Here is a 14,559-nt window from a genome sequence, read left to right as displayed (position 1 = left end):
GTTTGTGCGATAGATTATTGTTCATCCATCTGTGTCTGTGTGTTGTATTTTGTATGGGTTATATATGTTTATGTCCCGCTAAGTGTTTTAGGTTTTTTCTCCCCGTTCGTTGGTCTGATTGAGGCCAGCCTCTTGCTACATTGTTACCAATCTTCAGTACCGTGACGTCACCTTACCTGTTTCATTCCTATTGTCCCTATGCAATAACATCACTTTCCCTTGTCCCTAAACAGCTCCAGTATTCTCCATGTTAAATTCCCATTGTCCCTAATCGTGCTCAGTGGGGTCTGAAAAACCTTGTCCCTAATGTGTCCACGACCTTTTTGACCGGAATTTCCATTGTCCCTAAACAGCCCCACTATACTACTCCTATAAATATTAATCGTATTAGCACAAATCCATCATCTGAGTATGTTACTTTAACTTAAAACTGAAAATAAATAATTTCCTCAAAATCTTAGTGATCACACTGGATTGAAATAGGTCTATTGCTTTATATCATTTGGGAAGGGACGTAACTTCTGACGCACTTATTCAAAATCAGTTACACAACCCTGTTCAATGTAAAACTACAAAGTTCCGAATATAAGTCATGTGACACAGAGTAGTCACATGAGTGGGCAACCAAGTACCCGGCAATGGCTTCGCTAGCGTTGAAACTTTTCTTCCTTCTGGGAATTTTTGTCCGCGATACCTGGGCACAGTATACTCCAGACTGGGATTCCCTTGATAAAAGGCCCTTACCGGCTTGGTATGACGAATCAAAATTAGGCATCTTTATCCACTGGGGGGTGTTTTCAGTGCCCAGTTTTTCGTCAGAATGGTTTTGGTGGGACTGGCAGGGAGCGAAATTACCAGGTGTGCAACAGTTTATGCAAGACAATTATCGACCTGACTTCACATATGCTGATTTTGCACCTATGTTCACGGCCGAGTTCTACAATTCTGATGAATGGGCAAACATGTTTAATTCCTCTGGTGCCAGGTAATACAAAAATAAAACCCACAGGGTCTCGTATCGCTCCTAAGTTACCGATCAATCATCGAAGTGTATTCGCTCGACCGCCGTGTCCCTTTGGAAGGACTACTCAGTCAAACATAGCACATAGCCAGCACTACCGCTACTAGTTTGGTGGCCGATTTAGTGCATGCTTTTTTTTAAAAAAATCTTGAATTAAGAAAGTATTCTTTTACTCAGATTTACTGTACGAATGTACACAAAACGCTGCAGAATATATATGGCTAAGACGAGTATTCTTCCAGATGAGGAACATGGCGACCGTGAAGATAGTCTTTTCAAGTTACCGTGTATGACAGAGGGCAAATAGCTTGGCCATAAATCATATGGTACCAATATGTAAAATAATACAAGCCCCTATGATAAAAACTGAGGAAGTTGTAACTTGTTTTTGCCTTTGCTGCTTATAACAGTTAACTTAAGCAATTGGATATACATACAGACATACATAAAACAATGGAACTGGAACATCCATATTTTAAAAAAATAGTTATAAAAATTACATTTCGATGATGAAAAATCCACACATCCCAATTTATGATTTCTATTTTTAACAATACAATGCAGAAAAAATAATGTTTATGAGTAAATTCTGCAACAAAATTTCATGCAGTGTTAAAATGTGTAATGGTGGTGTAATACACACACAAGATATACCATCCTTCCCAGTGTATAATTTCTATTTGCTGTATATATTTGCTTATGAGTCCAACTGCAAACTGCACAGACCCAGATCTGCCATTACATAATGCACTCGTAGAGCTGGGTCTGTACAGTGTGTTAGGAGTAATCAGTAGAACAACGTAGGCCCTGATCTGCAGGCACATTATGCTGTAGCAGTTCAGATATTTGTTTACAGTTTTACTTGTCTTAAAAGCGAGTATTTATGGTAAAAACGCAATGCATAGAATCAATTAAATAGATTCTACTCAACAAGTACATGCTGTGTTAAAGGATGCATGCATAATGGCAGACCATTGCACACTTAGATACCATTTTTCCATTATACAAAATTTTAAATGTAATATAACAAGGAGATGGGCAAGACTATGCAGAATGTATAGACTGGTTTGGAATCTCCACTGTGTTTATGTATCTAAAAGAGGAAGTTTTTTCCATTTAATTACCTATTTAAGTAAGTTGGACAGTCCATATTTAAACTTCAGGTGCCATGGTCATCCTTTAGACAGAGAGCTCAGAACATTAGCAAATCCAAGAGCTTAGACAAAATTTTATTGAAATCGTTAAAGACAAATCTCAGAGCTCTTTCATGGCATTTTTCAAGTTTGTTCCTATTTGTGAGACTGTTCAAATGCCAGGTTTGGGGACAGTAGTGTAAGTTTGCCATGATGAAAGAATAGTACACAGCCAGTTGTCTTCCATTTGTGAGGTTCTTTTTCAATTTGAGCACATTTAATTATTTAGATGCTTTTTTTAAATATGGATATCAGTGATTTGTTGATTATTGTTTAGTGTAAAGTCCAGTTGACTTTTGGTACTTTTGCTGAGTCTTCATAAAATATGTCTTGCTGGAGGAAAAAGGCTTAAGCTGTTTGTTAGCTATTTTCCCAAGTGCAATAGCTTTTCATTTCATTGTCTAAACCACTGAATCAAAACTGTGTACCCTGTTTCCAGAGCAGATTTCATAATATTAAAGCCATGGTGAGAGTAAGCAAGTGTGTTGTCATTGGCATAGTTGTATAGATTAGAATCATTTATGAAAAAGATATAAAAATATATTAAGAAGAATGGATCCCAGGAGTACCTCTTTCTAGATATTTACCCATTATATAGGAAGTTTCATATTTTGATACAGTGTTCTGTTTGAGAGGTAATCAGCCATAGTGTTTACTACCGAATCTGAAAGTCTATATGCTGCCAGTCTCTGGAGGAGGAGTTCGTGAGATAAACATTTCTTAAATCTATCAGATGTCTAGGGATAAGCATAAGTCTTCTGGTTAAGTTTGGCATCTGAAAGTAGAATGGTATAGGTGCAAGATATAGATAGATTCATATAGTTGGTAGAACTCTGACAGGATGATATAAGGATGGATTGTTTCCTGTATATCTGGATCACCCGAGTTACCTTGAGTCTGGCTGGAAATAGACAATTTATTGTATGCATTGTTGGTCCAGTAAATTGCACTCCTGCTGGAAAAACCATTGACTGGTGAGATAGAGAGATCAAACGAACATTTCCCAACCATAATTGCGCATTTAACAGTTTATGGCAGTGCTATAGCGTTAACAGAGCTCTCCTCATCAAACAAAATGCCAGTCTTTCTGTCCATTCCCTGGCCTATGCCTCATCTGTATGCCCCTCAGCCTTAATTCTGGAATTGCAGAGATTGGCATCTACCATATATATTAAGCTTACGATGCACACTTAAACAATGTAAAGGAAAAGGTTCAAGATTTTTACTGTCAGTTGTCACCCAGTTTTGGATAAGAACAACTGTATTGAAGTATCCCACAGCAAAGCAAACCATATGTTATGGATATAACTGAATCATGGCTAAATAAAAATCATTACAGTAATGACATTTTTTACCAAGGGTTTTGTATGAGCAAAGGATTTTGTAAACATTTAAAATTAGCAGTAATTTTGGAGTCATGAGTAATACCTACTTTGTGCATGATACAAAGATTTGACAAGAACACTTTACAAAATATACAGGACAAATCATTATTTGTCGACAGCCAGAGTGACCTAAATATAAAAATTCAGATGTCGATTATGTCTTTAATTTTTTATGTCATTTATTGATAAATGAAGTTAATAATTTAATTATACATGTGGCAATAAAATTAAATTTAGTGGCAATCACAGTAATTTACCAGATTACCAAGAAAATGTGCTTAGGCTAAAAATGCTAGTTGCCATTTATATTATGGATTTAGTTGTCCCCAGAAGATAATACAATTAAAAGTGGCAGTTTCTTAGAAATTCAAACTCCCACAATGGTCTGACTTTCCTGCCAACCTTTGTCCGACCTTGCTACTGATTTAGAATCAGGCCAAAAATGGTTATACCAAGTTTAAAACCCAATGCTCCTCAGATTATTCTTTAAAGTAAGGATAATGACCCCATGAGTTTGGCAGGTAATCCTGAATCTCTTTCAGAGGTTCCTTCATATTTGACTCCTTGGAGACATAATCTGCCCCATATTGACTGAGAAAAGGCAGGGATCACAGAAAGCTGCAAAATCAAACATAAATAAATTAGACTTTGAAAGTTCATTGAACTCAGTAATGACTTAAGTTTATAGCAGGTGATAAAAGAACCCACAAGGGAGAAAAATACTTTTGATTTTTTCTAAGTCAGTAGAACATTGTAAAAAGTCTCACCCATTTTTAGGTAACAGTGACCATGATTTTGTCCATTATGAAATGAAAATCAGTCCAGGAAAGCATAACCAAAACTCTCGATAGATGAACCTTGCAATAAGACATATGGAAACCATGACGAAAAACCTAAGACAGATCAGCCTTTACAGTAAGGCAGATTGAAACTTTGTTCAAAATTAAATGAACCAATTCCAGCAGAAATACAGAAGAAGAATGAGGAAGTCTCAAAGCAAAATTATACATTGTCTTGCATACAATAATAATGGAAACTAGAATTTGATTTTTTGTTTCCTTATAAATTCTACTTGATTGTTTTATATTTTAACTTAGCTATAGGAGCCTGTTAGACAATATCATTTAGCAGAAGAACAAATAGACAGAACTGAGATTTATAAATCTTGTGTACAGAACACTTGGCCTCAGCCAGTAGCAATTTACTTTGAATAAACAATGCATGATCCAGTCATAATATCACAACACTGGTAAAGACAGTTATTCCCATGGCATATACAAATTGTTAGGCCACTACTGTGTTTGATGGACATGTACCGTATATAATTGCCTATAAGTCAAGTCAAACAACAAACATCCTGTAGCATAATGTGCTTGCAGATCTGGGTCTCTGCAATTTGCTCTAATGATTACTCCTTAAAAATTGCACAGACCCAAATCTGCCAGCGCGTTATGCATCGGCAGATCTGGGTATGTGCAGTTTGCAGTTAGATTCCTCTTATAAGTGAGTGTATATGGCTTACAGTGTGAATACCTATTGAATGGATTTCAGTTATCTGGATGCCCTCAGATAGTATATCAGACACTGATCTTCACACTATTTTAGTGTTGGCTATAGCAGAATGCTGACTCAGCAGTATCAGGAGTTGGGGCAGAGTTTAATAGCCCCCTTTTGCTATAATAGAGGCAGTTAAGTATGTTTGAAACATAAATTCAGATAGCCCAAGGGGAGACTGCTTGATAGTTTAACTTGTGTTGCATCTGTTGACAACATTGCTGTAACAGTTATTTCATAAAAAGAGAACAATTCTTAATAACTCATAATCTTAATAAAGGATAGCCTTGAAGCTTACGGTTTCATATTCAAATGCCTTCTCTTGGCTACTCCATTTAAGCTGGGCTACCAAGTTGTTCTTGACTTCATAGCCTGCTGGGCTACCATATGTTTTGTTAAATTTGTTGCACTCATATAGTAACAGATTTGACCACTAGTCTTTACAAAATTATTGCACCAAGAATAAGACATAGAACTCAAGAGGTAAAAAATAGCACATAACATGAACCCATTTGTGTCAGATGCATCACACTTCTAAACCCTGTCATGTTAGACACATCAGACTTCAAAATCCTGTAGTGTTAGACATGTCAAACATTTAAATCCTGGTGTTAGGCACACAAAATAAATGATGGTTTATATGGGTTTTTTTATGCATGACTGAATCATGTTGATGGTTTGGTGTTTTTTGTCACAGCAATACAACTAGATTATTAAGTGCCAAATCAGTTTGAGTACCACTCCGGTGGCCTAGTGGTTAGAGCATCTGCCTCGGATGCGGGAGGTCGTGGGTTCGATCCCTGGCCTATAATCATATAAAAGAGTTATAAAAATGGTACTAACAGCTGCCTTGCATGGCGCTCAGCATTAAGAGGTTATTGTTAGGACTGGTTGGCCTGGTATCAGGATAATGTGAATGTGAGTGACATCATGCTACATGTCTGTGGCATGATGCCCCACCGCTAGACATCACTATAAACTGCCACACTGCAGACATTGTAGTGATATAACTGAAAAATTATTAGAGCTACGTTAAAAATCCAAATCACACAGAAACATTTTGAGTAAAGTGCTTTTTTCTTACAGATACATTGTGTTTGTCAGCAAGCATCATGAGGGCTATACCAATTGGCCATCAAAATACTCCTTCAACTGGAACTCAATGGATGTAGGACCAAAAAGGGACATTGTTGGTAAGACACAATCCACTGGCATTTTATGTTCAGAATTGTGATTTAGATTAATAAAATTTGAACCAGGAAAAAAGTTTAAAATATCAATTTTTGTCTCGTACAAGGAATCATGTACCATATATGCTTATTTATGAATATAGTCCACCTGAAAACTTTAGACACAGATCTGCAATTGCATAGTGTGTTGGCAGATCTGGCTCTATGCAGTTTGCTGGGAGTAATCAGTAGAACATACAACACAGACCCTGATCTGCCAGTGCATTATGCAACAGCAGATCAGGGTCTATGTTTGCATTTGGATTTGTCTTGTATCTATGGTATTCACTTTGTACTTGGGTCCAAGTCATATTGTAATGTGTCAAGGTCAAATAAAATGGAATAGATGGACAGCGCATGCCTTTTTCAGTTACTAGATCTCTCCTATGTTTTGTAGTGTCAAGAAAAGGTGTGTTCACCATAAAAGTTCTTATTTAGATGATAAAGGCAGAAAACAAAACAGTCAAATATAAATAGTCAACACAGTTTATTTTATGACTTCCAGGCTTGTACATGTATGTGTTTTCTCACAAAATTTAGTGCTCAAAATAGTGAAATATAATATTTGCATATATGCAGAACAGATGTTTGATAAAGCATGTTGAAATGACAACAATAGTTTCAGTGGTACATTGCATGTGAAAATCAGCATAAATGTTCAGTTGGTCCTAAGTCACATAATCTCTGACTTAGATAATCCCAATTTCCAAACTAATCTTGCAGAGAAAAATAAGTTAATAGTTCTCAAAATTTGTTCATATGACATACTGAATGATTTTGTGCATCTAATCAAGGTTTGGATCCAGATCCGGGTTTGTTTTACAGTCTAGATGGTAAATATGTTAGAGGCACAGTCTGGAACCAGATGTTAATAGTGTGTCGTGTGGGTTGAATGCGACAATCTTTGTCATTTTGTAGCAAGAAAGTATGTCATTGTGTCAGATGTATTATTTTGACATCTAAATGACGCAACCACTACAGAATGGATGGAAATTTGTGATTTCAAAATGATACATGTAATTGAGTAGGAAATTTGATAATCCTGATCAGAATACTAAATTTCCAATGGATAGCAGACGGCAGTGTTGATGACGACACTGTGACAGTGTCATCAGTTAAATCCTTCTCTGAGAACTTTTATCTGATATAACTAGGAAATAAACGTTGAAACAACTTAAGAGAAACATTATAGTCATTATGAGTACTAAATTTAATGTATCGGTAGTGACTAGTCTACCTTGCTATTGTATTGATGCACAGGAGTCTGACGTTTTATCAATAAAGTACAATGAAATCTCTGACAACACGAAATCACTTTATTTGTACTATAAGTTAACCCAACTCTCTGCTCAATTCAACTTTTCTCATGCATCTTTTATCACTTCATAATCACAAGAAGACTGAAAAACTACATTCAGAAGACAGTAATGTACCAACACAACTTTCAGAAGACCATCGCATGAATCCAATGTGGCGAATTAACCCTTATTTTCACCATTGGTTATGGTTATAAATCCTTTCTACACGACTCCATCAGGTGGAAGTAGCCCGTTCTACCACAGGCTGAATAACATCATGAAAGTAATTTCACGAGATAAAATGTTTAACTTGCTTGTTTATTTCAGATTGTATCATATGATAATTTAATACAAATTTCCAGAATAGAAATAATTATGTAGTTAAAATTCGAATAGTAGAAATAACGGTTGATGACATCATCACACTTCAAATATTAAGCGTAGACGGATGCTGGACCCAGTAGATTTAAAAATGTTTGATCGACTTTCTAGAAGTTGCCACCTGGGAAGATCATCTGTTGTTTGTACTGAGGTTTTTTCATAACAGAAAATAATAGTGAAGAAGAAAATTTTTTACTTGTATAAGAGATGTACTATTTATTATGATGATAATGATAGAGAGAGAAAAAAACAGTTGCAAAGGAGAAAAGCTGATGCTTTATACCACTGATTAACCATTGATGATGATGGTGATATGTGTGTGTGTGAGAGAGAGAGAAAATAGTTGTGACAGAAAATTAATACATGATACGATACATTACAGTTAATGATGAAATGAGAGGGAACAAAATGATTCTTCTATGATTTACTGATGATGAGAGAAAGCAAGAGAGAGCAAAGGTGGATGACAAATAAAAAAACTACTTAAATTTAGCATTTATGGTAATACTGACGTTAGAGAGATACAAATGGTACTTTACCTGATAATTATGCCATTGATGATGCTGAGGTGAAAAACATGGTGGTAGTGAAGAAGAAAAAAGGATCGTGAATGATACATTTATCTTGTATGACGATGAGAAAGAAGAAACAATTGTGAAGACAATATTGTTTACTAGAGACTTACCATCATTAATAATGATGACGACAGTGAAGAAGGTAAGAGAAGAGAAACAGGTTTTACTGTTTAATACCTTGCTCATGCTAGTGATATAAGGATTTGTACCAAAATTGTAATAGTTCATCTAATTTGCCAGACTGGATTCAGGCGATGGTCATCAGAGAGTTATGCGTTGGTACATTACTGTCTTTTGAATGGAAATGTGTAGTTTTTCAGTCTTCTTGCAATTTTGATGTGATAAAATATGCATGAGAAGAGTGGAATCGAGCGGAGAGTTGGGGTCATGCTTGCACTTGTGTATATATAATACTGATACGGTGATTTAGTGTTGTCAGAGATTTCATCGTACTTTATTGATAAAATGTCAGACTCCAGTGAGTAATACTTGAAATTATCAGTTGAGATGAAAAGAGACTTTTGTTCAGTTTGCTTGGTCTTGAGACCTTTACTAGAGTCCATTAGATCCACAACTGCCAAAACGGCAGATCTCACCCCTATTTATAGGATTTGGGAACACACTTGGGAAATTCATGGCAAAGTTTTCATGAATATTACTAAATATAGAAGAATTCAGAAAAATTAACCTGCATGCCTCCTGGTGGAAAGCCAAGTGCCCAATACACACAGTAGTAAAAATGGCGCCCCATTTTAAACAAAAAAAAATAGCAGTTATTTTACAATTAATTATACAAAGATTCAACATTGATGATGAACAGTTTCATCACACTGGTGGCATAAAATTATGAACTTTCGTGAGTATTACCTTAATACTGGAGAAAAATGGATACAATTACCTATTTCTCTCTCAAAATAGAAGGTAAGTGATAACAGTTTACAATCCTGTCATGTACACACTGGGCTTTGAAAACCTTTTCCCAGGTGATGAATATTTAAACAAATCATTTTTAAATGATTTACATATTGTATAAAATTACATTTCTTTTATACAAGAGTTATATATTGAAAACTGTTCCCACAGTTACTGTTATTTGCTTTAGAAACAGAGATACAACTTTCCAACATGAAGGGAATGTAAACAATATAAGGAGATTATAAATTATCCCCAACATTAATAATATGTGCAAATGCACTTTATAAGAATATAAGTTGACAGGTAGTCAGGATTGTTTCAATATTGCCTGGCTTGCATAAGCATGGTGAGACACATGTATTGCCTTACTACTGGTGGCAGTCAGCATTGTTGCATTAACTACTTATATGTCACAAAACTTAAACTCTTAAATGAGGAGAAAAATTATTTATTCGAGTCGTAAGTTAATGAATGTAACAGTATTTACATGTTCTCTTATTTTGGCACCAACAGTCTCAGCAACTTGCAATAAATAACAGTAGTGATCATGAGCCAATCACATAGGTATAAAATAATATAAAACTTCAAATACATAAAATTCCCACATGAATTTAATGACCATTTTTGTAAAATGAAATGAGTATACATATGTATGAGTCATACATATGTATTGAAATAAGTTTTATTATTTGAGCTTGAATGGGAACCCAGAAGTTGATTTTTGTTTTCATTTTGCTATGAAACAAATCCTATGCTGGTCGAAAGAAATCACACTGGCGTGATTGACACCCTATTATATCTTTTCGTTGCACTACACCATGTGACCCAACTGCCAAAACTGCATATTTCTAATAGAGATTTAGGACACAGTAATTGCTAACTACCACAACTAAAATATTGTGATTCAAGCATGCCAAGTCACTATATTCCATTTTCAATTACAAATATCTGTCCAATCACTGAAAGTCTTGAGTAACAGACAACAGTGGACATGTTAAGCAGAAATATTTCCACTGTAAAAACTCGTTAGTAAACTATTTTTTATTGGGTAACTATGTTTGCACATATTGACAGTGAAAACTGGAAGTGCCTTCAGTATAAAGACTGCCTCTTAAAAAAGATGGCAGATGTCATACAAATTAATGTATGACATTGAACCACCAAATATAAGTTTGTTTCTCAACTACATGTATACATGTATACAAAACATTCTTTGGGAAAAATATCATACTGAACATGGTGTCAGAATACCCATCTGCACTTGAATTTACTAGATAAGCTATTGATGTGGACTATGGTTTACATGTACATTTGCAATGATGGAATGGTATAGATTAATAAATCAAATTAATTCACTGTCATATTTAAATGGGGTCCCGAGTATCCGAGTGGTCTAAAGCACTCTCCGTTATGGATCACTGCCATCTCACCTCTGTCTGTGTGGGTTCAAGTCTAGGATTTGGCCAATGTGGGTATGTGAGAAAGCTTGCCAGTAGCTTCTCGTGGGTCAGTGATTCTTCCCGGGTTCTTCCTGCACCATTAATACTTGCCGCCATGCATAGCCTATCATGTGCTGAAAAATGGCGTTAAACCCCACAACAACAACATATTTAAATAGCTTAAATTTGTGTAAAATTATCAGCTCGGTTAACAAATAAGATCAGTATGTATGATCACATTGCCTTTTCGATAGCTGTCACCTTAGTTTAAGAAAGTAGTGTGCCTTCATTAACAGTCTTTGTTAATTCCATTGAATGCTTTTCCAGGTGAACTTGCCCAGTCTATTCGCAGCAAGACCAATATTCACTTTGGCCTGTACCATTCCATGTTTGAGTGGTTCCACCCACTGTACCTGAACGACAAAAGCAACAATTTCTCCACACAGGACTTTGTCAACGTAAGCACATTTTGATCTGAAAACACAGTATTTTGTAGAAAAGTTAGTGTTAACATGGAACATAGTTTTTCTTTCAAATTAATCATGCTGCTAAGAAACAAAGAGATGCATAAACAAACTGACCATTAGGCAAGCATTACAAAAAGTGACCAATAGGCAAGCATTACAAAAACTGACCAATAGGCAATCATTAAAAGATCTATGAAGCACAAAGGTAATCCATAAGCTAAAAGAAAGAATGAAAGAAAGAACAGTTTTTTGACAATGTGCATGGAAACAAAATCTGAGAATATTTTCTAATGGTCAAGACTTTAATAATGTAAGGTAATAAATTAAGTTCTTCATTAATTCATGAAAATGTTTGGTCAGAAATAACTTTTATAATGCTAAAATATTAAGCTTTACAAAAGAGAGAGAATGGTGTTTAAACAGATGTCTCCACTTAAGGATATCTCTCCCATAAAGGAAATCATTTATTACCCATTTTATGAAGTTGACTTGCATGTTTCCCCTCTTAGCTTTTGAAGTTTGGTTTGAAAAGGATAGTATCTTCAAACCCTTTAGGGTCATGTTCAGTAGATTTCATGATAGATACATAGACAGAGAGACATATAGATAGATGTACAGACATTAAGATAGGTAAATAGATCTTCAAACAGACAGATAGACACTGATTGACAAAAACAGACAGACGGATATACAAAGAGATAGTTACATGGACATAAAAGTAAATAACAATGTAATTGTTTTATAGGATAAAACCCTTCCTGAACTGTATGAAATTGTCAACAATTACAAACCGGATGTGGTATGGTCCGATGGAGACTGGGAAGCCATGGATGATTATTGGAAATCCAAGGACTTTCTGGCTTGGCTTTACAATGATAGGTAACCGATTAGTTATAGTATTGGTCATTTTATATGAAATTTATGAAATCAGTTGAATAAGCTGTATGTTCATGCAGAGTTGGCTGATCATTTTATATGAAATTTATGAAATCAGTTGAATATGCTGTATGTTCATGCAGAGTTGGCTGATCATTTTATATGAAATTTATGAAATCAGTTGAATAAGCTGTATGTTCATGCAGAGTTGGCTGATCATTTTATATGAAATTTATGAAATCAGTTGAATAAGCTGTATGTTCATGCAGAGTTGGCTGATCATTTTATATGAAATTTATGAAATCAGTTGAATATGCTGTATGTTCATGCAGAGTTGGCTGATCATTTTATATGAAATTTATGAAATCAGTTGAATAAGCTGTATGTTCATGCAGAGTTGGCTGATCATTTTATATGAAATTTATGAAATCAGTTGAATAAGCTGTATGTTCATGCAGAGTTGGCTCAAGTGTTTATTGCATATGAAATTTATGAAATCAGTTGAATAAGCTGTATGTTCATGCAGAGTTGGCTCAAGTGTTTATTGCATATGAAATTTATTCAATGAGTGAAATCAACAATTTTGCAAACATAAGGAAGTAAAATATTAAAAACTATTCAACATTTTTCATTTGCTTGCATTCACAAGCAATGAAAATAAATTGAAGGATTTGTTTATCTTGTTGAAAGAAGCAGATGTTTGTTTTTGTTCAGTTTATTGCTATGATATTTACAGGTTGTTGGCTGAGTATTATTTGTTATAAAGTCACTTACTGATATCGTATGAGATGATATCATGTAACTAGGATAATATCCAGTGAGATATTTACACTGATCATCAACAGTTGCCCAATACAAGGTCTCAAAATGAATATTACTAACTTCATTAAAGAACTTGAAAAAATTGTTCAGGCCTTGTTGCACTGTGATTTAACTAATGAATTTTCTTACTGTTTTTTTTAATTATTTTCAGCCCTGTCAAGGATACTGTAGTCGTCAATGACAGATGGGGCAAAAATGTGGGGTGTGCTCATGGAGGGTTTTACACATGTGGAGATCGCTTCAATCCAGGTATACTAGTTACATAAGTGTATCCTTATGTGTAGATCAATGTTTAACACAGACTATACATATCTTAGTCTGTGAAATGAGGCTGTTATGATCCTTCAACCCATTGGATTTTTATTCCAGCAAGATTTACTCACCTTGGATACGTTATTTTATATTGGAGGAAATACCTTGCTTTTTTAAAAACAGAATGCCATCAAAAATTTGTTTTATTGCTACGAAAACATGACATTACAAATGAAAATATTTTTTGCATGATTTCGTATAAAGCAACGGTTACATAGCTGCATAATGGACATCGTCGATTTGCCCAATTGTCTACATACAGTGTTTAACATTTTCGTTAAATCTGATGAAGCGGTTCTTTTTCTGAAAACTGCAAAAAAATTTAAGTGATATTATATTCTGTCTGTGTTTTCTTCACTTTTGATACAAATTGCTGGCAATAAACATGTACATTATTCTTGAATTAATCCAGTGTGAAATTACTGTATGCCTACTTTTCTGAACAATATGGCATTAGATGAATTGTTAGTTGATGTCTCTTGATCATGTGCATGAAAACAAATAAATGAACAAGTACTCCACACATTAATTGTTATGGATTACCACACTAATCTTTATACTTGTACTTCCAAATTAGCAGTTTCACTTAAATGCATTTGCACATATTGGCACATAAATTTACATTAATTCTTGGCAGAGAAAATCACATAGCTTGATGTCAAGACTGAAATTATATTAAATCAGGTCGAACCAAATGCCATAGCCTCATGTCCCTGTCTGAAAGTTTTTGTTTGGTTAGTAAGAATTTCTATGAAGCTTATAGAGGACAAGTTAAGTTTTGTTGACATAAAAAAGTTGCAGATTTCTGACTGATTAAAAATGTCTGTTAGATAAATTAGCTGCTTTCAAGTATTACTTTAATAAATGTCAGTATTTCAATAGAAGTGAATAGCAGGCCAGCATACGTCCATCAGCACTTGAAAGAACATCATTCTTCGTATGTACAGGACTTGTGCGTTATAATTACAGTGCATTGAAAGTTTGGATGAGAGCAAGCCTCATTCTGTTAAGAGCCTTGTACATGTCACTACATACTGTTAATTTTGATGTTTAATGTTTTGTATCTTTTTGACTTTATTTCTTGATTTTGAA

At 34.8% G+C, this 14,559-nt stretch overlaps 1 protein-coding gene across 1 annotated transcript in view; it reads left to right on the top strand.

The window, feature by feature from the left end:
* The first annotated feature begins 593 nt into the window (after positions 1 to 593).
* LOC149788024 (alpha-L-fucosidase-like) overlaps positions 594 to 14,559 on the top strand; it is a 29,345-nt gene continuing 15,379 nt past the window's right edge. Inside the window, exons 1-5 of the mRNA XM_089974296.1 lie at positions 594 to 985; positions 6,240 to 6,346; positions 11,318 to 11,448; positions 12,203 to 12,336; positions 13,307 to 13,404. Of these exons, the coding sequence (XP_089830422.1) occupies positions 639 to 985; positions 6,240 to 6,346; positions 11,318 to 11,448; positions 12,203 to 12,336; positions 13,307 to 13,404 (817 nt within the window). The 5' untranslated portion in view covers positions 594 to 638. The remainder of the gene's footprint in view (positions 986 to 6,239; positions 6,347 to 11,317; positions 11,449 to 12,202; positions 12,337 to 13,306; positions 13,405 to 14,559) is intronic.

Source organism: Sinohyriopsis cumingii, chromosome 11, assembly GCF_028554795.1.
Source record: "Sinohyriopsis cumingii isolate HCF-2022 chromosome 11, ASM2855479v2, whole genome shotgun sequence".
NCBI lineage: Eukaryota > Metazoa > Mollusca > Bivalvia > Unionida > Unionidae > Sinohyriopsis > Sinohyriopsis cumingii.
This window is presented reverse-complemented; position numbering and strand designations above follow the sequence as displayed.